The 26,907-nt window shown below is 35.4% G+C and overlaps 2 protein-coding genes across 2 annotated transcripts in view; one reads left to right on the forward strand and one right to left on the reverse strand.

The window, feature by feature from the left end:
- LOC110381732 (suppressor of lurcher protein 1) overlaps positions 1 to 26,907 on the forward strand; it is a 359,122-nt gene that overhangs the window by 145,358 nt on the left and 186,857 nt on the right. The gene's annotated exons all lie outside the window — the stretch shown is intronic.
- LOC110381733 (uncharacterized) lies at positions 246 to 10,329 on the reverse strand. Its single transcript, XM_049837145.2, has 6 exons — positions 10,202 to 10,329; positions 9,710 to 9,810; positions 8,781 to 8,925; positions 8,229 to 8,348; positions 4,741 to 4,877; positions 246 to 442 (listed from the first exon to the last, which is right to left on the reverse strand). The coding sequence occupies exons 1-6, from the start codon at positions 10,235 to 10,237 to the stop codon at positions 268 to 270; spliced, it is 714 nt and encodes a 237-aa protein (XP_049693102.2). The 5' UTR covers positions 10,238 to 10,329; the 3' UTR covers positions 246 to 267.

Consider the following 26,907-nt stretch of genomic DNA (forward strand, 5'->3'; position numbering starts at 1 on the left):
AAATCAAATAATTAATCTATTAAACGAGAAGTTACGAGTTTTAATTCCAAAGTTATCTCGATTAAGATCAATTGTGACTTAGATTAATTTGAAACGTCTTGCATTAGTTTAATAGCTGTGATAATATCTTTTAAACTAACTTTTTCATCATTACTCTTGAGTGGAAAAAATATTTTTAAATCATTGAAATTAATAAAACACAGAATTTTATTTTTATAAGAAAACTTTTATTGTTCACACCGCAATAAAAAGGCTTCAATTTTTCCCTCACTTGACCTCAATTTTGGTCGGCTTCCTCAACCCGGCAAGTTTTCGACAAAACTTTACGTAGTCGATCATAGTTGAACCGTCGTCTTGTACAATCATAGGTGCTTCGTCTAAGGCGTAGTCTGCTTCTTTGGCTGTGAACTTGTCTCCAAAGGTCATGAGGTCGTGTCTAATCCTGGAATCAAATGAGGGAGATGAGTCAGTTTTTCTAGGTATAATTATTTAATGAAATCTTCCTCCAATATTACCTATACAATTTCTTGTAGCTCCTTTCACGTTCCGCAGTGTATTTCTAACTAGTCAACACCAATAAACATTGGGCTACCTATAATGTAATAGAAAACCTGAATAGACTTTTAATTTGCCAGTCTACAAAAAGCTTTCCACTATTACCTACTTCAGAAGCGATGTCGTAAATAATAAGACGCTTTACACCGTACACAGTCTACGTGCAGAGCTTAAAACATGTCTAGATTTTAGTGAAAACTTCCACTGTAAGAATGTGTTACCATAGCAACCGAATAAAATATTACTGGCCTCTTAAACGTGACTGAGCAATAAACCTTTTTTCCAAGTCCCGAAGGTCCTGGGAACGAACCCGCGGGAAACAGCTAGTATGTAATAAATTTTATTTTAGCGTTTCACATTATCTCTTAGCGTTGGGAATAAAAGAAAAGCGTAGTGTATCGGAAACTTGGTATCACGTGAAAAATACCGATCAAATGGGAATTGTTCACCTCTGGGCCTGTTTTTGTAGCAAATAATAATTTATTTTTATTTTTTGTATTACCACATAGGTAAATAGAATTACATATTTTTCAATTGCATTAGTTATGATTATTATAATAGAGATGAGTACGTAGAATAAACGATACCTGTATTGCTGGCTAGTTTTATACCTATACTATTTTGAAATTAATTCAATAAATTATCAATTTTATTAGCGTTTTACCTTTTCACGAATTTCCGCGTTACCTTTTAACGTTTTCGTTTGATTAAACAAAAATTATACCCAAAAGTTCTATTAAAGTAACGTACCTATGCCTACGTAATTTAAAAAGTTTCTACACATAACTCAGCTTAACTTGATCAATTGGATAAAGTTTGAACATCTACATTTAGCGTAATTATATCAAAACATTTCTAATAAAATTAAACTTTCTCCAATTTGCATTAGCAATTAATTTATAGCGTATTCAAGAAACTATTATGTTTATTTGAAAACTTTCGTTATCTCTCATAAAAACATCTCTATAGGGAATATTTTTATCGTTAAGTTCCAAAAAGTTTTTTTTTAATTTATGACAAAAAAAAATATTCTTTAAGCTGTTATTTGAAGTTTACAAAAAACAGTCATTAAGTTAAAATGGACACGCATAACTTTGTTTTACGATACGCTTAGGTACAAAGGTTTCTTAAAACTACGTTATCCTTGTCAAAATTATTCCATAGATATAACAATACCATAATAGAGGGATGTCGTAAACAGCAGATTGTACTGAGAATTTTAATAAACCGCCATGGTGTACTCTTTTAAGTAGAAACTTTTAAACGCAACTCGTGATTAAAATTTCACATTTTTGGAGCCTTGGATTAAAATTTTAATATATTTTTAATGGTTTTCTTTTATGTACAGGAGCAACATAAGTGCATTAGTTTCCATTTTGCGTTCAAGATACTTTGTGATCTAATTCCGTCTCTTGACTAGGGCGAAATACCATCATCCAAAACATAATATTTTGTAAATATCATCAACAAACTGTAATAAAATCTGAATACATTAAAACTTTAAAATACAATTAAAACACTACTCAACGTACCCAATTTAAACACGCGTCATTCCGGGAACTGCCTAAGGACCGGTTTAAATCATATCGTGACAGTTACCCGAGAATACATCATTCCATGCGAGTATCTGAAAATGTAATTTAAATCTTGATTCGCAATATTTACCGGTCCCTAGAGTAATGTAAAATTTAAACGATACCTTTTTATGGCTATTAAGATATAATTGTAATTCATTTGGGTTTAATTAAAATTATTTCAGACCTGATACGGATGTTTTCCACTTTAGGGATTAATTATTTTAAGGGCAGTTTCAGTTTTAAACAGCTTACGGTTTTGTAGTAATTAAATTCTCTGGAGTCGTCATCGTCATTATCCAATTTGCCATACATCGATCTGGCTAATGTTCATGAGTCATTTGTTTCCGTAGCCAAAACGGGTTACGGCAATGATTTTTTATAGTATAGATTTGTTACAAGCGCGCGCGTTGTGAAGACTCAAATACCACCCAATTAGGACGTTTAGTAGTTAGTAATGAACTAGTAAACATTTGAAGCGCAATGACTAAAACAATAACTATCTCTTTCATTTGCGTGCTTTTACGCATCTTTTGTTTTACTCATCAGTAAAAGTTGTCAATGTGTGCAATTTTCGATTGCGCGGAACAGATTGAAAACTGCAATTACATGAAGGTAACATATCTGTACTATAAAAAATCATTGGGTTACGGAAACAAAAAGTTAAAGCATGAGATATCCATCCACTGCTCAAAATAGGCTTTTACTATATCCTCTAGATTAAAAAAAAGAAGTTGACACATATTCCTCATAACTTACAAGTAATACAGAAATAAATGTGTTAATAAAATCATTCGAAGTTGACTTAGTTTATCCTTGCGATAACATGAAATTCATCACAATTGCACAATGCCGAAATTCCGACAACTGGATCATAGTACAACCCGCTATAACCCAGTTAGGTAGTGGAGGTCAGACAGCAATCTCTCTATGTAAAATATTAATATTTGGCTGCATCTTGTTCACTTCCAGCCGACCCTAACCTAGTTGGCAAAAGACTAGGTGAAACAAAGTTAGCAAACTCCGTCCATATGTAGCTATGGCTTAATATTTTATCATCGTGTAACTTCACTATCAGTTAAGCAGATAGATTTGCTCAAGCAAGCAATTGTACTGATTCTGTAAGTTTGGTACAAAGTTAGGTACTTTTACAAGTACAGAAAGTTCTATCCACAACATGAAGTTTTCTCGGCAAATGATCGGTCAGCTATGTATGATGTTTTTCCTCGACGCTAAGCTCCAAATCCCATATTTTATTTTGCCTGAGGCATATTTACGTAATCCTTTGTGTACAAATAAAAACACATCTATATAATGTATTTGCGTAAACAAACCTTCAGATTATACCTATGTACCTCTACTTTGATAAAAACGAATATGTGGATGTCGAATTTTATAAAAAATACTCTCCAAATATTTGTGATTATTTTTCCGACCCAAATATCGACCAATAGAATTGCACCATTCGACGTCACGTGGTACAACCTACATGGTATTATACTGAAAATTTTTTGAATATTTTCTCTGGTCGTTGCTACGTCAAACTGACAGGTTGTGGCCGACATTTGGGACGGAAAAATAATCTCCCGAATACCACACGAGCTTCATAATTATCTGGCATTTCCCTCAAGGTTCCCTGCAAACAAATAAAGTCGTCAAGTTTTCCAGGAAAAATCACTCGCGCTTCGCGCTCGTGATTTTTTAACCTGAAAAACTTGACTCCTTCATTTGTTTGCAACGAACCTATCGGATAATACCCGATAATTTTGAAGCTCTTGTGGTATTATAAGTGAAAAACCCTTGTATCGAGGCAAACAATACCTACCTACTTCTGTTTTTGCTAGTAAAAGTCTACTTCAATTGTTTTGAAAACAAAATAAAAACTCTCTACATTTATTAGGTATGTAGTAGGCAAAAAAATATAGATACAAATATTTTTGCTTTAGATCTGGTGAGCCTTTCCAAAAATTTTGTTGAGGTTGGCTTTCATTCTAACCGGATGAAGCTGAGTACTAGTGCTTTACATGGACTGCCTATCTAACCCCCTCGATCCAGTTACCTGGGCAACCAAATACCACTTAAGATTGGTTATCAGACTTTCTGGCACCTACCCCTAACCACGGCTAAAAATGGTCGTGCCCTCTGAAACATGGAGGAACTCGTCAATACACGATCACCCATCCGTGGATTGACCTCGCCAAGCGTTGCTCAACCTTATGATTGATTAACCCGTGCGGCTGCTACTTAGCCACAAGTTCGGACTTTACAATTACCGTCATATTAATTATTAGCATACAACGCAATATATACTTGAAGTTAGAAGTGGAAGTTTATTAGCGTCCTCAATACACTGGGGATTACATAAGTTAGCCCATTCCCAAAGCTTGCTAACTTCAGTTATGAGTTGGTGTAAATTCATTGTAGGTTGGCCCATATAAATATTACAGGTCGCCTAAAACTTTAATAGCATATAACGAAATGCGTGTTATAGAATAAGAATTATGGAAATTTCTGATGTTCAACTGGTGAGATCAACCAAAGAACTTACTATAGTTAGTCCCAACATGAACGATAAAGCCAAATATAAATCAAAAAGTCCAAAAATACGTACCTTTCTTCAGAGATTAATCCACTATTGTTCTTGTCCCATCGAGACAGCGCCGACAAAAGTGTTTCTTCTGAATCCAACTCCAGAGTTCTATACCCAAGCAGATTGACGAAGCCGTCGAAATCTAAAGGATTTGGTGCCTGAAAAACCAAAACGAAAACACATATCAATAACTTCTTGAGTATAGTTTTTGAAAAACTGCTGTTACTTCCTAACACAGAGATCTATGCGCATATGTACTCGAGTCGTGATACCTAAATATGGGTTCTACGCTGCAACTCGTGTGGTAGTTCGAGGCTCCATTAAGTTGGAGATGATGATGTACTAAGATAAAGCTTGAACTTACTATTTATGCATACTGACGCCACTGATTTGTGTATTATGGGTGACCATGTAATTACAAGTACATAAAACATTTTGATCAGTTTCTAGAATATTGAACGTTTGCAATGCTGATGTTCATTTGGTGGACAATCATAAAGTACCAGTAAGTGGCATGGATGCTTCATAATAAATATGTTCGAGTAGGACATAATTGTGCGCTCTCTGGCAGTGTGAAATGATGATCTGTCAAAGGCTTTCAGAATTATGTGGATAGTTTGCAGTAAATTGCTTTTGGTCCCGCATCACATGTCCTTTCTGATATTGAACCGGTACTAAATAGGCTAGTTCTGATAATTCAACCGTATGACTAAGAGCTCACGCACAATGCCAATTTTTAGTCGGCAGATAGTCTGTGGCTCATAATTCAGAATGCAGATGTATGTAGTATGGTAGTATGCACATTACAAAGATCAGGTATTTAGCCGGTATCAAAACTTTAATTGGAAACGAGAAATTTTTCTTTAAACCACCGGATCATGTGTCATTAGTGTTATGTCGAGCAATATCAACGATGATGATATAGCACTTGTTTTCTCAAAGTGCTAGAAAAGAGAGAAAAACAAATAGATCGTTTAGTTTAGTTACATTTATTTTAAATGCCACTGGTTTTTGCGGTCTCGGTTTAAAGCGGAATCGTTCGTAAAGGCACTAATTAGTGCATCGATAGCTACTGATTGAATGTGGTTAGCGTTCAACAGATTCATTTAGCTATGGTTACGTATATTTTCAACATGATACCTACTAAATAATTTATCTTCAAGCAATTACGAAATAACATGACTTTGTATCTGCAAAATATTTGCATAACAATCCATGAAAAACATTGACACAATTTAAAACAATTACATATAACGCGACCTTTTCAAAATATTTTGCAAATGAACAGAATCAAAATTAAAATGTCTATGACCTTTATACAGATTGTGGGCTAACATTTGAACAACGGAAAGGGAATCCGCGCAACGTAATGTTAATAAGCCTTTATCAGACCGGACCGCAGTTGAAATAAATTGGATTGGGTATCTGATGTGTAAAAACAAGTCCATTTAAATCTAAAATAATTTAACATCCTAAACGCAATACAGGAGAAAATAGAAATATGTATAATACAATCCTTGAAGGTCAATGAACATATGAGCACGAATCTTGAGCTCTGACCTACATCTGCGCAGAAGTCATTTATTAGCAAAGAACCAATCCCGAGCGACGGCTATGACGCGATGCACTGCTTGCCAATCACCGCTTTAGCCCGCCCCCGCGCCTCACTTCATACGACAACAGGGACCCAATAAATTACTTCTGCGCAGGTGAAGGTCAGAGTTCAAGATTCGTGCCGATAACTATAATGATTTCTGTTAAAGAGAAATATGCAGATGAAGTGATTTTTGCAGAACTAGAAATAAATATTAAAACACTAACAATTATGCATAAAATTGATAAATAAATAAGTTAAGTCCTCAGATTAAACAAACACTTCAAAGTGGATTACGACGCTATTCCCAGATTATAATAGAAATTTAATTTCAATTCCCCGGCCAAGAAAAATGGGAGAAAGAATAAGCTCCCATAATCTGTATGATACAGGAAAAATATACTGTAATGCCTTGGAATCTGCAGACACTGTCCTAGACAACAGAATTTAAATTTGATCCGTAAAAGCAGTGGAGGGCAAATCCCCGTGACCTCGTCAGATCTGGGGATTGACACGAGCTTAGAGACTCTTTCGTCAGCCCCCACAAACTTCCCTAACAATACTTAAGCGGAATTAAAAGAAAAGCAAAGTTTCCTATCTGTTTTAAGACCGCCTTTGGCAAATAGACTGAGTTGTTTTATTGTTATTGGATAAATTATTTTAGTGTTGCCGTCTTGAGTTTGATAAATTATTGTTCGAAGCTGAATTGTTAGGCTTGTTTGTTAGGATTGTTTATTCATTAATTCCAAGAAGGTATTTTGAACTTTCATTACTTTTGGGCCCACAGGAAATCTGGGGCCTAGTAACAGAATTTGTGATCAAAGAATAAAGATCTTTTCGAAAAGGGTCACTTTTATATAACGAGGTCTTGTCAAAACCTTTTTAAATTGTATTGCGGTTTATATTTTTAGCGATGGTCTATGCCTCTATGGTCTACATAAGATTTCAATCTGCTATATTCTAAGTTACCTTATATGTTGAATGCTACTACCAAGACGAAAACAAACAGAAATATACTGCGGATCGATTCAACACGACAGATGTCAAGCGTGCCTTTCTTCATAACGTATTCCGGTACTTGTTTGTGCTCATAATACGGGAATTGTCGTTCTAAGGATCTTCAAAAATACAATATGGATTTAGAAGAAATAGGAGTTATAAAATCTAAACTTAGGTACATTACTTATTTTGAAAAGTTTAAAAAACAATCCCTTCTCAATTTTTGGTATCACACAGTTTGAGCAAACGCTCTCAAATCGAAATCAAAATTCAACGACCGTCACGCTTACACATGAACGCCCTAAATTAAATCTTGGTCCATTTCAGTCCATCTGAATACACAACTTTTAGCAAAGTTTAGTCACCTGGCATACCAGTAGGTACACTGGCACACACAAGTTTCACCAACAATTGTCTACTGACACAGATGCCAGTTGGCTAATTGGATAGTTCACAATTTATGGGTAGACTGTGCATATCCAAACTACTGGTAGCTACTTATAATGCCAGATGTTGATGTTACTAAGTACTGTATTCTGAATATGGATACTTCCGTACCAAAATGGGTTAATTTCGTTGCACTGAAATTACTAGAAGTTATTGGTGTATGTGGTTTCTGTTGTAACTAATGAAACTCTTGTGGTATTGCTTTAAGTTTTGTTAATATCTTAAGTGAAATGTTGCCATGATACGTCGCTATTAAAATGAGGTCGTCAACAGGATATTACATGTTTACTGCGTCTATGATCTTTTAGATATAAATAATTCTAAAAATATCTGGAAAAATACCTTGAGAGTAATCTAGATAAGTTATATTTATGAAATATTTTAACACCTTGGCATATTTTATTTTTCAAAAATATAAAATATTTTTGATGAGAATAATATATAATATTTTATATATAAAAATATTTACCTCAGCAAGCATGTTGCGGATAGCATTCTCATCAATTTTGTCTCCAAGGCTGACCAATGTAGCGCGAAGATCACTGAAGTCGATACACCCATCGCCATCCATATCAAACAGTAAAAATGCCTGAAAACAAAATTACAGCAAATTAAATTATTACACAGTAACAAACAGAGAAAATATTAAGCTCATTTACGATAATGATTTTCAGCAAATTTTATTAATGAACTGCGTTAATATAGTGGCTTTGGGTTTCAAGTCAATGGACTCGAAACTCAATAATTATATTGGCAACATCATTATTTCTGAGCATTCCATTATTGCCTCTTATTTTGTGTATTTTTATCAAAGCTTTTTATTTAAGAAATGATCAACCACTTTTTTCTTAACTATCTGTTTCAAGCACACAATTACAAATCTTACCTATTTATAAATGGGTGTAGACAAAATAATAATTATTATGCTTGTATAACCGTAGAATATAAAAAAAATAATCTTTGCACATAGCATCAAAATAACAACCACTATTCTAAAACACATAGAAATAAAATCCTGTACCTCTTTCAGTTCAAAAATTTTATTATCGTCGAGTTCGGCTTGGACATTCGCTGGCAAACACAGAGCTTCCCTCGCTTTGGAAGCCGAGCGCGATCTCGGTTGCTGGGGGACAGTTAAGTCGTTCCCATTCTCCGATATAATAGAACTGTTGGAAAACAAAACGATATCACAAAGTTTCTAGTCGTTTTTGATTTTAGAGAATCGAAGTCAGAAATTGGATTTCTGTTGGAGTCATAAAAATATGGGTTTTGATTTGATTCGCAATTTTGCGACAAAGTTAGTGCGGAGTGTACTAAACTAGCCGTTTTCTGTGGTTTTAGCCATGGTCGATGTAACGAAAGTGTACTCGAAAAACACCTAATTATGCCAAGTAGGTATAATTGTCATCTGTGTCGGTAGCTGCATTAGCGTGATAAAAGGACGTAGGCCGAATTAAATTAAGATGAAAATGAAAGAAAAATAAGTTAATAATGAAATTGGTTATAAAGTCAAGGAAAATTACAAAAAATGAATATTGTACTAAACTCTTTAAAAGCCTCTTCTCATTACGCAAGATTGAATTGGAAGTTTATAAATAAAACACGACCCTATTTAGACATTTTTTATAAGATTCGAATAATACTTTTACTCTTGAAATTGGATAAAAATAAATTCCCCTATTTAAAAACCGTTCGCACTTTTCCGTTTTATTCGCAACCCAGCGCCTTTTCAATCACTTTTCAATAAATACATTTTAACCGAAATTGCGTTTGTTAATGCGGTGCGCTTGAGGATAATATAAAAAATCTAATATTGCCAAATTTACGAAGGCAGAATCTTCAGTGTAAAAATATAATTTGTTACTTGCTTAATAATTTTTAATGCAGAATTTTTGAATGCTTTTTTGAATATGAATTTACCATAATATCAATATTAATTCTAATACTTACTCGCCAGGGGTGAGAGATTGTAGTAGGTTCTCTTTAAATTTCTTTATTTCGTCCTTAGCATCGTCAGGTCGGCTACGGCGTCGCTCCCCTTTAGATCCCCTCTGCGAAAATACAATACACTTTATAAGGCCGCAATTTTAATAGCAGGATCACTTTCATCCTTTTACAGCTTATTAAAATGTTCTCCCTTAAAGAATAATTTATTTTACAACAACAAAAAGATACACTCTCTAACAATATTTTGTTTGATAAATGAATATTCGCAATCGACCGTCAAATATTAAACTTGAAGTGACCGGAAAAGATAACACTGGTGACTCGAGAACCCTCAAGTCAAGTTGCTCAAGATGAGAAATTACTCACTCAAAGGTTAGATACTTGTCAAAACTTTGTTCACAGTTTAATTTACAAAGGCCTCAATCTTGTATTCACTTTGTTTATATTATATTTTATTTAAGCGGCTTCGAATAAGATTTCTTTAAAATAGCTTACTCTTTTCGCCGCTCCGTTTGTGTCTTGTTCAGCCATGCTGCTATGTCTTTGTAATATTTTTCTTAGCTTGAGTCCTATACGTGTTTCCACGACCGAGTCGACTAAAGCAAGAATTGTAACTAGACGTCAAGAATATTAAATCTACATTGCATTTTCCGTCAGCCGAGATAATTATTTATTTCGGACGGATGCACGCAGATTTCGAGATTAGACGTGATGTTTGCCCCAACTAATTAATCTTTGGGGCAAAACTGCTCTAAGATTTCCAGGTCAACGAATTGTTTATGCAGCGTTTACATGTTTCCACTTGTTCGGAAGTGAGGAGGGTTCAACGTTTTATTGTTTGTGTTTATTTTGGCAAATACGATGGCTGAATGTTCCAAATTTAACGCCATTAGCGCGAGGCTTGCAATTCAACACAAGGGTATTCGTGTATCCGATTTACGTTGTAATTTACTGTTTGATTTCTCTACGGATTACTGGCTTACCCCAATTTTCATTATTAGTTAACGTCAATATTGTTATAATCATATGCTGTATCCCACTCATCATTAATATTAAATTTTGTGGTGTCTCGCATTAATCTAATCTCATCTAATCTTCCATGGATACACATGTTGGCAGGAGATCAAAAATGAATAACAGCTATTAATCTCCGTGATATGACCAGGATAGTCAATTTCATAACATTTTACGATGCAGGAGGAAGCGTAATGATGTCAAAAATAAATTAAATGTGTCAACATGTTAAACCTGAGAGAGGTAATAAAGTAGGGGATTTAAAATTTCACGGTAAATATACCAGTACTTATTTGTCATGTAGTCAAAGAAAACGTGTCGGAAAATATTATTTATCTGTTTTTATTGCATTTTATATAAAAATAAATTTTAAAAAAATGTCTCATCAATCAATATTAGGTACGAAGTCGAACGTGTTTGAGATTATTCAAGTATATTATTACGGTTCAAACTACTTCATAGTTTTTAGAGAAAACGATAACTCTTTTACACCAAGGAATGCAAAAATCACAGTAACAAATAGATGTCAAATATAAGAAACGGTATCATAAAAGTAAACGGTTTAAGTAAAATGTAACTACGTATATAAACTGTGACATTTTCCGCCTTGAATGTTCAGTGATGAGATTCCACAACTTTTACGATTTATATATTGTTTATATGACACTACAAGGAAGTATGTTACCTTAGGGTCCGTTCAGACAGACCGGCTCGGAGAGCAGACCAAATTCTTAACACGTTGAAAATTGAGTACTTAGTATTTGAAGTAAGGTTTATTTTTGCATGCGCACTACTTTTGTCATTGAGAATGCTCGAATGCGCTCGGTGTGAAATAATAAGAGGAGCCGACCGGCTCTGATCGTGTATCTTTTCTTGACGTTTGGCTCCGTTTGCATGCTCTTTAATGCTCGCGCAGCCGATCGGCTCCGGTCTGTGTGAAAAGAAAAATGCGCGCCGATGCTCTCCGACCCGGTCTATCTGAACGGACCCTTTTGAAAATGAAATTCCATTATAAAAGTAACCAAGCAAAGAATATTTTCAATTTTATTTTACTCCTCAGTTACACATAATTGCGTTTAACAAGTCTTTAAAGGCTTGCGTTTTCCATTTCACATAATAATTGCTGTATCTTTACTAAAAGCTTTTTTTTAATTTGAAAGATAATTTATTCAGATTGTTTTGCTTGTAAATACAATAAGTGTAGGAGAAAGACAAATTCACACAAGTTAGCTTAGATATCTTTTTACAATCGTGAACGGTCTGTTAGAAACTGAAAATACATAATTGTATGTATGGAAATTTCATTTTTTCCAATATAGTTGTTTATTGATACGTTTGAATCTACCCCTACTTGTACATAGATCCGTACATAGATATGACCAATTTTAAATGTAATAAAATTAGCGTTTATAGTAGAAAAACATCTCAGGTAACACTACACCACGTTCTTATCCGTTACTCAAACATAATTATTTGACTAGAATTTCAAAGAAGTTCCTCTGTCGTTCTGATCAGCTAGATAAACGCGATCATGCAAATACAGAGTCTCAAGTAAATCAACAGCGGTAAGGTAATCCGCACCTCGAACAGGTGTAAGTGGGTTTTTAATCAACTACAAATGCAACGGTTTAGGAGAGTCCAAATGAGATTCGATAGGGCTGTCTCGGTTGTAGTTATTTGTTGTTATTCAAATAAGTTATTTTCATCACTGAACTATATCCAAAAGTTACTTTATAGTTAGGCCTACAATGTAAGGTTTTCTTTTTATAATTGCATAGTTTATTCTCCTTCATCTTAGTCTTCATTACTGAAGGTCGAAGGTCGAAGGTCGTGCTTTTTTTGATATGATATGCAAAGTTCATATAGTGCCTTCTAAAAAGTCGAAGGGTCTGGATGAGCGAATAAATTAAGTATATGTGTTTATATCTAGAACTCATAGTAGGTGTACTTTTATATCAACACATACAGTGGTTTTGTCGCACTTCAACTGAAAATCACTGTAAGCGGCCAGTAGGTACCAACGTATCTTAAATTAAAATCCGAAACAAATGAAGGAGAGTACTCACGTACGTGCTGAGTAAAATCAAAATAATGAAGACTCGCGCCATCATACAATACACATTTCGTATTATATTCGTATAAGCGAAGTTTTAATTAACAACACACATGCGAACAAAGCAGAAAATGTCCGCCATGACTGATGAATCGGTTTGAATATACGGGATATGCTTTCCAAATGAGACTTTAGGCCGTAAAATAAAACTAGGTGTTTTTCACAAAGGACTGAGAGACTGAATGATACTTTAGAAAATCAAATATGATCGTCTCTTATATTGTAAATTTATATTGGATATTCTAATGTGTTCATAAAATGCCATCCATCATAGGTACATTAAATTGTACATAGTTATTTAGTAGATAATATTTGAATTATGCTATGTTTTATAGTCACTCTGGTCACGGTGATGCTCTAGTGTCTTCATGTAATACTCTTAATTTACCTATTAGAACGATTCAGTTATTATAAGGTACATTCATTATAACAACTTGGTAAAGGATAATCTGTTTATTTTTTAGATAATAAGTAGTGGTATTTTATTGCGAAATGCAAATATGATTTTCAATACAAAAAAAAAATGTTAAAAAAGTGTTATCCTAAATGATTTGCCAGAGAAACCTTATTCCTTCCTAAAGTGGCAACCCTAAATGTGAAGGTGATCGGGAACGGAGGCAAGGAATTGGGATTGCACTTAAGTTTCTTTGGCATTCGAACACCGCAATTTATTTTTATAGATCGATTGAGGACTCTCGATGTTTGCTTTCATTCGTATCCAGACGGAAGATAATTATTGCTTTGAGTACCTACTTAATTAATTTTTCGGTCTATTTCCTCCTTTACGTTAATTTGTATTTTTGTTATTTCATTGCTATATCCTCACTATTTCATCATGTTCCTGTCCCCATCACATTAATTTTGTCTTCAACGCATATTATCTTCTTATTTACTTTCCTATCTGACGGTCATCTTACATTCTTATTTTTTGTGAGTGCTTGCTTATTTTGAAAGTGTATTTAGGATTATTGAAAAAAGATTTTTAACTATGCTAAATAATGATGAGGATGTTGTCAACATTACATATGTTCTTACGTGAAAACTGGGTCAAGATGCTAATATAATAAATAACAATAATAATATGTTTACGGATCTTCGTTTCAAATTACCCGTTAAGTGTTAGTAGGTGATTATAGCTGTGTAATAATAGCTATACTGTCAGTTAATACGTTAATACCGACATTATTATCGCTAATAATGCTTGATTATGCTTCTCCTGAGTTTCAATTTCCTTCATACCAATGATCTTCAGATTACACGGTGATAATCCTCATAATTGAAACATTAGCTGCCGTCAGTAGTCCCTAAAGAAGCCTATAGTTTTCGCCTATATTTGTTCGATAAGTGGTTTCTCTAACAGTAAAGTATTTTTTTTCTAACAGGACCAGTATTTCCTGGGATCGGTGCGCAAAGAAACAAACTATTCTATCTATCTTTATATTCCACGTCAGAGGCCGTCAAGTAGATTTGAGAAAACTCTGACACCAATGCTTGCTAGGTGATTAAATCTGCAGGCCATTCTCACTGCAAAATCTTAATAATAATTAAGTACTAGGTATAAATTGCACTCTTCCATTCGATACAAACTTTAAAATCGACAACCGAAGACTTCATCGTTTCATAAGTATTATTTTTAATCATCATCAAAATCCCTTTATCTCCTTTAAAACATTTTGAGTGACGTAAATGCTTTTAGTTCGATATCTTAAGCCTCCCATTTCGAAAACAATCTGCAGTGCTAAGAGGAATTGATACCGTGTAATCTCTCTCTCATAAACTGACCGACCAAACCTTAAACCTCATGGCTGAACGACGCTTGCTACAGTTGCAGTCTTCCCACGACGCGAAGTCATATAGGCGGCTCAATAGACGAATATCCAAGTCCTTGCGACACGATCTGCGTCTCTTTAATACGAATCGTGTTAAAGAGACCATACAGCGAAACCAAGGCTCCAAAGTGTTCGCAAAGGACAAGTCTATTGGGCAAAGCCAGATGACTAAGCTGAAACGGGAGGATGGCAGCATAGCGTCGACCAAGGCAGAGGTTTTAGGCGAGATCGAGAGATCGAGAGATTCTATGGACAGTTATACACTTCGGTCGCAAAGCCCGTCAACAGCTTGGCAGGAAATCCAAGAGCCAAGCTGTCCCGACATTATACCGAAGATATCCCGGACATCAGTCTGTACGAGATTAGGATGGCCCTGAAGCAGCTTAAGAACAACAAGGCGCCGGGTGAGGACGGAATCACTTCAGAGCTTCTGAGAGCGGGTGGAACACCGGTACTCAAAGTCCTCCAGAAGCTCTTTAACTCCGTCCTGTCCGAGGGCAAAACGCCTCAAGCATGGAGCAGGGGTGGGGTGGTGTTGTTCTTCAAAAAAGGTGACAACTGCTTATTGAAGAACTACAGACCCATCACACTTCTAAGCCATGTTTATAAGCTGTTTTCAAGGGTTATCACGAACCGTCTCGAACACAGGCTTGATGACTTCCAGCCTCCCGAACAAGCCGGTTTCCGAAGAGGCTTTAGTACCATAGACCACATCCATACGCTGCGGCAAGTTATACAGAAGACCGAGGAGTATAACTTGCCATTATGCTTAGCGTTTGTGGACTATGAGAAAGCCTTCGATTCGGTGGAAACATGGGCGGTACTTGAGTCACTCCAGCGATGCCATATTGACTATCGGTACATCGAGGTGTTGAAGTGTTTGTATAATAACGCCACCATGTCGGTCCGAGTACAGGAGCATAGCACGAAGCCGATTCCATTGAGAAGAGGCGTAAGACAGGGGGACGTTATCTCCCCGAAACTGTTTACCGCCGCAATGGAAGACGCCTTCAAGCTCCTGGAATGGCAAGGACTTGGCATCAACATCAACGGCGAATACATCACTCACCTTCGGTTTGCCGACGACATCGTAGTCATGGCAAAGTCGATGGAGGAACTCAGTATGATGCTCGAGGGCCTCGACCGAGTTTCACAACGGGTGGGCCTGAAAATGAACATGGACAAGACGAAAATTATGTCAAATGTCCATGTTCAGCCCACCAGTCTCTGTTGGAAGCTCGGTACTCGAAGTTGTTGACTCATATATCTACCTAGGACAAGTAGTCCAATTAGGTAGGTCCAACTTCGAGAAAGAGGTCAACCGCCGAATCCAACTCGGCTGGGCAGCGTTCGGGAAACTACGCAATGTCTTTTCGTCCGACATACCTCAGTGCCTCAAGACGAAAGTCTTCAACCAATGTGTGTTACCAGTGATGACTTACGGCACCGAAACTTGGTCTCTCACTATCGGCCTCATCTCAAAGCTCAAAGTCGCTCAACGAGCTATGGAGAGGGCTATGCTCGGAGTTTCTCTACGTGATCGAATCCGAAACGAGGAGATCCGTAGACGAACCAAAGTCACCGATATAGCCCACCGGATTAGCAAGTTGAAGTGGCAATGGGCAGGTCATATTGCTCGCAGAGCAGATGGCAGATGGGGCCGAAAAGTGTTGGAGTGGAGACCACGGACTAGCAAGCGCAGCGTAGGACGTCCACCAACGAGGTGGACAGACGACCTTATAAAGGTCGCCGGAAGACGCTGGATGCAGGTCGCTTCCAACAGGTATCTGTGGAGATCAAAGGGGGAGGCCTATGTTCAGCAGTGGACGTTCTATGGCTGAGATGATGATGATGATGATGATGAATCTCTATGTACTTTATGGATTATTTTGTGCTACATATTATAAGAATTTGTTGTGAGTAGTAAGATAAAGACTGAATAATTATTTTTAAATGTTTGTTATCTCGTATCACATCAATGATGATGATTTTTTACACGCTTTTTATTAGCTTCACCTGTATGTTTGTATGTTTGTAACTTCTTTGGGCGCGATTTTGACCCACTTTAAACGGCCAGATTTCGTTCAAACTTTGTAGATTTATTGAGGACCGATGACAATACACTAATTTGATAAAATTATTCCATTTAACCGACTTCCCAAAAAGGAGGAGGTTACACATACACATCGATTACTCCGAGGTTTATAGACCGATTTACGTGATTCTTTTTTTGTTCGACTCGGAATAGCTGCCAGTTGGTCCCATAGTCATCAGGTCAGGATCTGATGATGGAAACCCTGAGAAATCGAGGGCAACCTTCGAAAGTTGTAGGCATACATAGGGTAAAAACTTGACACTCAGGTGTACGCCTAAAAGCACTATTCAACTGTGAAGATTTGGAGCTGACCTGATGATGGAGACCAGAGAAAGTCGAGGGAACTCGACAACTGAATATGTAAACTACCTCGTGTTTGGGCTTAAATTATTTGTATTGACAAGACCTTTGCAACAGTGAAGGTTTGGAGCTGACCTGATGATGGAAACCAGAGAAAGTCGAGGGAACTCGACAACTGTATATGTAAACTACCTCGTGTTTGGGCTTAAATTATTTGTATTGACAAGACCTATGCAACAGTGAAGGTTTGGAGCTGACCCGATGATGGAGACCAGAGAAAGTCGAGGGAACTCGACAACTGAATATGTAAACTACCTCGTGTTTGGGCTTAAATTATTTGTATTGACAAGACCTATGCAACAGTGAAGGTTGGGAGCTGACCTGATGATGAAGACCAGAGAAAGTCGATGGAACTCGACAACTGAATATGTAAAATACCTCGTTTGGACTTATATACTTTGTATTGATGAGAACTTCCCACTTGTATGGATAGTGACAACTATTCGTATCACTGAAAAGCTTTAAACAAAAAAAAGTAGAAAATAAATAATAGTTTAAAAAAAAACTAAAAAACACGCTTTTTATAGAAAACCGAACTCATCCATCATCCTCCGAGCCTTTTTCCCAAACTATGTTGGGGTCGGCTTCCAGTCTAACCGGACCAGTGCTTTACAAGAAGCGACTATAATACACAATATATCGATACAAAAAATATATTTTAAAAAAAGCGTGGGGTGCATGGTGTCAATAGTTATAAATATTTTATTGACAGATATGAGTAGAGTGATTTTCATTTCGATAATACCTTAAAAAGCACCCCACGCTTTTGTTAAATATATTTTTTGTATTCACACTATTATTAATTTATATTCATTGAAATTTTGAACACTATTTTCTTAATTTAAATTCATTAAAATTTATTTTCTATTTTTTAGTTCGGTTTTCTATAAAAAGCGTGTTTTTTAGTTTTTTTTTTAAACTATTATTTATTAATCATGTTCAAGACATAGGTACCCATGTTATCTTCATAATTAATTCTCGCGTTAATATCATAAGGGATTTTTAAATTATTAGAAGTCAAAAAAACCGGAATTTCTCGATCTGTCCATCGGAAGGTAAGTATATCAAAAATCTTTTCCTTCCTTCGTTTTCCTTGAAATATATAGGTAGTAAAAAAAGAAACAAGTTAACAGATGTTTGACATACATGTTAAGTTTAACTAAAGTTTTAGTATATAATGGCTGACAGTTTATAGCAGTCAGGATTTTTTTAAATGAACTATTTATTTTCGTAAAACCCTAATCAGAGAGACACAAGAGGAGACTTAGTTTTATAGCCCAATACTGAAACATAGCTCTGTGATTGTAGTTTGTTTTTATTAGTGGGCACAAGTACACCGATACGATCTTTATGACATAATCTCTGAGGTTACGAACAAGAGTAAACCTCTGTAATTGGCAGTCGCATAAACCGTTGATTTGGGATATTATCGTAAAAAACTTAATTGGATTTTTTGTGTAAGTACATATTATTTTATATCACATACTGTATATATTGTAATTAAGGTACAAAAAAATCAAAAACATATATAATTTACAAAGTATTTTCTAGACCGACAAGCGATATATCTCCGTACAAGCGAGTATTTTTCAGTAGATCCAAATTCAGAGATTATTAACAAAATAAAAAAGTATATTATCTTAGCCACATAAAGACAAGTCAATAAACGTGAAACCCAAAAGCCAGCATAAAACAAAGAAACAGCAGTTAAGCAAACACTAACATATTCAGCGACTAGACGTCTATTTGGCTTAGCAAGTAAGTTGTCAAACAATTTGCGAGTTGGCTCCGAGCTGCTTATCTGACCTAAGCATTACCATATGTTACACTACCAACTTGTTGTTCTGCTAATACTATATTGGTACATTTCGTACGGGAATACTATGAAAAAGTATCTTGACTAATTATAGGCTCGGGTTTATTATTGTAAAGGCCTAATAAAAACGTGTTCGATTTTTCTTTTCAGTAAATTGACAAACATGATCCTCGATACTTACCTACATTAAATCTAAATTATGTAAGAAATGTCTCAAACAAAACAATAAATTTTCCGGACTTACACACTGAGTAAACAACGAAGAAAACCATAGAGATGAAGATATTCTTGCTTTCGTTAGTTTTCCATTCTATTACATGTTAACGTTCAGAGTGTCGTGTACTTCCCACACAGCTCCACAGCTGTCAGGATCAATAAAACATTCTCACATCATATATTTACTAAAGGGCCAGCTGTGGTATCGGTTTCCTCGTTGGCCAGGTATTTCAACTGATCGTTTGAAAAACATCCTTCCACCCCATTGGGCAGACAATTTAGCATCAAATATTCAAAACATCTGTAAAAGGACGGCAAACAGTACCTCATGTAAAAGGCAACGAAGTGGTTTTTGTAAATAAGTGAAAAACGTTTTATGAAAACACAATCTGCTTTTAGGGGTAGCATCGTGTTTTTGTTTTCCAAAACCATTTATTTTAGATGGCTTATAAACGCTTTGGGCAGCAGTCAAAAATTTAATAGCAAAAAAATATTAAAATTCTCTGAGCACGCATTGAATACTCAAGTGTATTTTATAACAGAAAAATAGAATGCAAACAAAAGTAACTGTTATTGAAATTGCTGTTTCAATAAAGGAAAACAAACGGTGCACAAAAACGCTGCAAATAAAAGAGCGTCGATTGGTGGTTTGATTACACAGAAAGCGCCGACTGACGTTAAATACAATTACAAACACTAACAGAAACTGTAAACTGCAGAGATGTATGACACAGACGAAATTGTCCCATTTGCACTTTAGTACCGCTTAAACTTTTGTTAAAGTACACGCTCGCTCCAAACTAAATGTGTTTTCCAATATTCGTTGGTGGTGTTCGGAAAGGCGCTGCCGTGTCATTTGCCGTAATTGTACTAGTAACAGGCGCTTGGAGGCCTAACATTTCGCTTGCAACTGCCGCCCACCTCAGTTAGAACCACAACATCAGTACAAATATTGTTCTACTCTGACACATTTGCTTCACCGACAACTATACTATGGGGATCTTGTAACGCTGGTGCAATGACATTCCGTTTCGGGACGAAGCCGTTTCCCCACTCATTATCGTTAACAAAAGGATTGTACCCAATTTACATTTCATCGTAGTATTTTCCTGACTATTATACCGTCCGACGTTGATTCCCATTGTAACTTGTGTGCGAATCCCTCAGGTGCTTTTTCATTATCCAAGATCACCAGCTGATATAGTGGGTTTCAATATTCTCGGTTCGCATTGCTTGCGTGTGCTTACGTCAGATATACTATATTAGAAACGGGTTCAGCCTCTGTTACTCGTATTCGGAACAAACATCCATCCCGTATAAGAATCAATGTTTTATTCTGCTTCATGCAATATCTGAGGGCTTATACGTATCGACAGAGAAGATGTATTACATTTCTTCAATTATGCGGAAGGTCGTTCAGTGACGAGATAGAAACCAATCGCTCGATGATATTTTGACGTGTTCGTGATCTTGAATAAGAAATAGTATTTTTCATTTCAATCTGACCGGAATACGTCAACATGCCTTCGGGTATAAAGCTTTGGTTTCCTAGGAAAGCGGTGCCGTCATATAGCGGCCGTAATACAGCGGTGAATGACGTCACTAGAACGTGAAGACGAACTTTACATAGACAACGTTCTAATTGTAGTTGTAAACGAAATGGGGCGGTTTCCTAGTGAGCGGTAACTGACACCGTAACTTCAAAAAGCGGTGCCGCCATTTGCATGACGGCCGTCTTGTCGGTGTCAGATAGTTTAGTGAACGTTTTTTTGAAAGCGGTGAAGCTTTTTTAATACGTATTTGTGTTGTTTTTTACGAAACAACGTAAAAAATGAGTACCAACTCTTGGAGCAGCAAGGACGACGAAATTTTAATAGATTTCGTTCGTAATCACGAAGCAATATATAATATATAAAAGTAAAGATTATAGAAAAAGTTAACTAAAACAGAATTGGTGTCGTGAAATTTGAGAAATATTAAATAAAACAGGTTAGTAAGTATATACATACAACTAACAAAAAAATTATGACGGTGTGTTAAAACGGCCGTGGAACTTTCCACATGTCATCACCGTAAAGACGACCGTCTATTTTCGTCCGTAATATTACGGCCGTTATATGACGGCACCGCTTTCCTAGGAAACCCAAGCTTTAGCATCAATAGCGGTGATATATCAATGTATTGTAGTCGAAGTATTTTACTGGGTTTATATTTATATGGATTTTTGATAGCACATGTGCATTTTTATTTTGTTATCTTCACAATCACCAGCAGAGTTCTTTTGTTCAATCTCTTCACCTTTTTCATTGTTATTAATACACATTATTTATGTCTTTAGATTCTTTTTGCGTGTTTCTGTAACCTGGTTTTATGATTTTCATCGACTACGACTACGACGAATAAAACTTCCTCTTAGGTATTTCGTTTCACCTATCTACTGCAGTTCCAAGAGATATATCACGGCATTTAACGCCAACACCCGTGTGTCCTCTATAATCGCACACAGCTATACAACTATACGGTACTACAACAGGCTGCATAAAGCTTACCTGCGCCTTTGCACCCGCCGTAAAATATTTGACGCTGCGAGCTCCAAATTTCATAAAATAAAATAGAAAAATGTTCAGGTGCTTGAGAGTCCAAATTGTTTTGCTACCAAATGCGAAAACGGGTTTGATGTGCACAGAAATTGAGTTTTATGGCAAAGTCGCAATTTGCATTGTGTTGAGCGCTGGTTATGTTTTTCGTTTTGTTAAAATAAAAGCGAGCGAAATGTTAAATGATTCAAATATTAATTGAATTGTTGTCAGTTATAAAATCGTCTATTTGTTGCACAAAAAATGACACAGTATTTATTGTGCTGATCGTGTATACCTACCATTGTTCGAATGTACGATTAATTTATTTCGAACAGGTTGAACATAATTTGAACGTCCTATTCAGCAGTACAGTTTACAAACAAAAGGTTTTAATGTCGACTGTCCATAGTCTGCCTCCAGGGCGCAATTTTTCCTGACCCGCCAACACGAGCCTGCGATTACTTGACTTTAGTAATCCCCATACACGAATTTAATCTTTGTTCTTTCCATTCTAACCCTGTTCACAGTTCATTAATTTACTACTACAACATGCTTTTTTATTCTACTTTACTTACATAGTACTCAGTTTAATTAGTTACTTTGATCCGTAAATTCTCTGTAGAAAAATTTACTGTGATAGCTTAAATATAAATTCCCTGCGCTCCATGGTCTATCGTAGCTGAGCTCAGAGAAATAATATAAAAAATCCGCCTCGGCAGCGCCATTTTTCTTTGGCCTGGCGCTTATTTAGCTTTAATATGTTCCTTTCTTGCTGAACCTAAAAGTTTATGAGGCTTCGTGTTTGATTCTTAAGCGGGATCATGATGAAAACTTTTGATTTAGCTTTGGTACATTTTTGTGTACATTTTTGGCGAAAATTTTGTGACTGCTTTGAGACCATTGAGGCTTGTAGTTTTCGTCATTCATTTCTGCTTTTACCATAACACACATTAAGCCTTATGCACCTTTTTCGACATATTTTATCTTCGTTTGTTTTGGAACCAATCTAATGAGAACCACTATTACATTTAGTAAGATCAAGTGAGTACAGCGTAACAAATATTGTCTAACGCCAACTAAGCTGAATGCGCTTGTCCCAGCCATTCTTTCAGCGTAATAGCTCAAAGGGGACACATTAGCTGCACTTCTAATCTTTTGAACAAACGACTCGATCTCAAGTGACGTCACAGAAGTAATTCAAATATTCGTAGTCAGTATCACGCAAAAAATTCTCACATTGACCAACAATAGAGGACTCATTAATATTATGACGGTGCCCCGTTTGCCTCATGACCTCGTTAATCAAAACTAATGACAGAGATAAAAAAATCTAACGTTTGCTCGAAGTCGTAAATTATTAGTTTTTGTTTTTTTTCGTCACTACCGGAAACGTTCCAAATTATTTGTGGTTTGTGTTTGGCTTGTTATGTTTTTGTAGTATAAACTTGTGTATTTTTAAACAAAAATAATACTAACTGACTATTCTATATTTTGGTATTATCTTCTTTAGTTAATTACACATTGGTTTAACGGGAACCCCTGTGTAGTTTCTTCCTATTATAAAGTCTGTAGAGAAGACCAACTAATCAGAGACTTGGAAGCTAATGAACAAGCAATTTTTCGTTGGAAATAGTATCAATATTTTGAAAATAGAGATGCATTCTTTCCATATTCTAGATAAAAGAAAATAACACAGTTCTACCTATACATGTAATTGTTTATTCGGGAAAATTCGTGCAATTACAGTTTTTGATTTGATTCCAACAGATACATAGATTACTTGTAATATGTAGTGAAGTATTGGTTCATAAATCTAGCTATACAGCCAAATAATTGTTTGGCTAAATGTTTAGCTACAATCTATTGCGAAGTACCCTTGAAACTACTGAAGGGACGTGATTAAGGGTCGACTACCCTTCCAGGAATATATTTTTTCTAAGAATTCCGGAAAACATGTTGAGGGAAATGGCTTATCTATTTTTGTGAACTTAATCGGCTTATCGTGAATTTAGAGGTGAATAGTGTATAAAAAATCCTACAAAAGTGATATTAATAGATTTAAGTGAGCAAACATTTTTCATTTATCAAATAAATTAAGAACGGATATGGTGGCGATTAATTGAGCAAATATCTGTTATACACTGCTAGACAGCAGTTAAAATAGTAATTTATTAAAGTCCTGTCTCTTGATATCTAAGGCAGTAGCTTAATCTAAGTAATTGTATTTCTAATCAGCTGTTAAGGCAGAGAGAATGATATTAGAACGCACAAATTAAGAATGACATAAATTGTAGTTTTAGTAAGGATTAAAAGTAAATCATATAGGTATTGTAGGTGATTGGACCTATGTACATACATGTACTAGTATTATTCTTTCCCTGCCAAACAAATAAATAAATCCCATTGTCTGTAATAAGTACTCAAACTTGAATTTCACTGGTCCTTAACATTTCAAACCGTATTCACCAACAAGAAATATAAACGAAAACAATCAGCAAATCGAATCTCTTCGTATAAAACAAACCAATACGTCTACGATACGTTCTAGTTTAAAATTATTACAAAGTAGAAGAAACTCCTTTGTAATTTACGTAAACAGATGTTACGTACTTACGGATATTAAACCCGGTTTGATCTGAAGCTGGTTGAACGCGGTCCAAGTTAGGTTTTGTCCCTTTTATATGTATGTGTTTGACTTCAATATGTTTGGCACTTATAGAGTGGATTTAATTTTGTGCAAGTCATTAATAAGTCGAAATATATTTTTTGGTATACTTGTTTACTTACTGCTATATAGACACTCAGTGTCATCAGCAAACATGTAAAAACTTTTCTTCAGATGCACCCAAAATCTTTACCTTATAAATGCGAAAGTAACTACATATGTTCGTTTGTCTGGCTTTCACGCCAAAGCTAAGGATTGAACCGATTTGAATAAGGTTCACAGACTTCTATTACTACGTTCAAATTTTTATCTGTTTGCGGAACCTCGAGGAACATCTATTAAGTAATAAGGCTTATTTTTCTTCTGAAGTCTATAGTAGTCGTCATACAAATGAAACTTGTTAGTCATGGACGGCATGGCTTACGATACTAAAGTATCGAGGCAACACAAAATACCGTCAGCTAAATAAATGCGGCTCCATTTTACAGGCCAAATGAAGGGTTAAATCGAGACCCCTTTCTTATGCCGATACCTTTCTAGGTAAACTATAGGAAAGAGGTCGAAACGGCTATTGTTTTTGGGTCCAAAGGTTTCAAATGATGATACAAGCTATCGATATATGGACAAATCGATATTTTGTTTGCACTATTGTAATGTTTTTGCGTTTATGATAACATTTATTCAAATTAAGGAAAACTATTCTGCGTATTATGTAAGAAATTAAATCAATCAAAAACAAACTGGGTATGACAGCACGCAGTATATAAAAAATAATTTTACTGTTGTTACTTTAGTGGAATCCTTCAAAAATATATAGCGATCCGCTTCTAAAATCTTTTTATTTTATTTTGTTACAAGAATGTAACTATTTCACAGTAAATTAAAACAACAAAGATTAATTCATTTGAATCCAGTAAAAATAAAGTAGGCAACACTGCAATTCAGTAACAATTTTCTACCTGATCTTATTTAGTAACCGAAAAGGTAATAGGTTTACTTCCATTGCCGATATTCTAGAACAAAAACCGGCCAAGTGCGAGTCGGACTCGTGCACGAAGGGTTCCGTAAATTACAGTTAAATCAACCTATCTCAAAAACTATAAGAGATACTTTGATCAAACCAAAAATCGTTGAAAGAGTTAATTAGCATGCATCACCTCTATTTTTTTTAGAATTTTATACCCCGTAGTTATAAAAATAGAGGGGGGGGGACATACTTTTTACGACTTTGAGAGCTGATATCTCAAAAACCGTTCACTTTAAGAAAAATGTTTTTTAGAAAACTTTATATCATTTTAAAAGACCTTTCCATTGATACCCCACACGGGTATGTACATCGAAAAAAAAAATTTCATCCCTCAGTTACATGTATGGGGGGCCCCACCCCCAATTCTTTTTTTTACTATTTAGTGTCATATTTTTGTAGCGGTTCATACAACACATATTCCCATCAAATTTCATCACTGTAGTACTTATAGTTTCCGAGTAAATCGGCTGTGACAGACGGACAGACGGACAGACGGACAGACGGACATGACGAAACTATAAGGGTTCCGTTTTTGCCATTTTGGCTACGGAACCCTAAAAATGAGAAACTCCTTTTTTTGAAGACGGTTAATAAACAACATATGTAGACATAAAAAAAAATAGTAATTGATACCTACTTGGCTTACGTTGCGAGAAATATCAAGTGAAAATTGAGTTCATTTTTACCCGCAAAGTTTATGAGTCCCGTAGGACAGGCATTGGGAAATATTAGGTTTTCTTTTAATATAATAAACACATTTTTTATGGTTTTAGGTGAATAGAACAAAAGGAATTGATTCAGAAATCAACTTTATTATGGCTTTGTTCGTTCTGAATGTATCTATTTATGTTAAATTAGTAACCATTGCCATGGTATTGATACCTTCAATTTCTGTTTATAAATGAAGATCTCATATTTGGTATCATTAAATTTATATTTATTAGTTAGGTATGGTGGGATATAACAGGGATATAAAAGCCAAAATAAACACAAAGTTTTACCAAATGTTATTATCTAAATCAACCATAATTTTGGTAGCAAACATGAAACCATTTTACTTTTACAATACCTTTTATACTACCTTCGCCTATGGCTATAACATGATATGGGAACTGACTATATTTTGGGCTTACACCGCTCTTCCTAGAAATACATGATAGCAAAACTGACCAAACTGAGACAATAATTGTAGCAGCCCAAAATACCAGGAACGAATTTATCTTTCATATACGTTTTCCCGCGTCCTGTAGAAATTACAGCCCTTACCGAGATAAATTATAGCCGCAAATAATGAAGCTTTCTATTGGTGAAAGAATTTAAAAAATCGGTCCAGTAGCTTTTGATTTTATCGATTAAGTACAAACTAAAAAACAAAGATACAAACTTTTCCTCTTCATAATATTAGTGTAGACAAAGTAGAATAGAAAATTAAAAAAGACCAAAAGCAAAATATACGGTATCAAAAGTAGGCCACATTTAATACTATG

Source organism: Helicoverpa armigera, chromosome 14 (assembly GCF_030705265.1).
Source record: "Helicoverpa armigera isolate CAAS_96S chromosome 14, ASM3070526v1, whole genome shotgun sequence".
NCBI lineage: Eukaryota > Metazoa > Arthropoda > Insecta > Lepidoptera > Noctuidae > Helicoverpa > Helicoverpa armigera.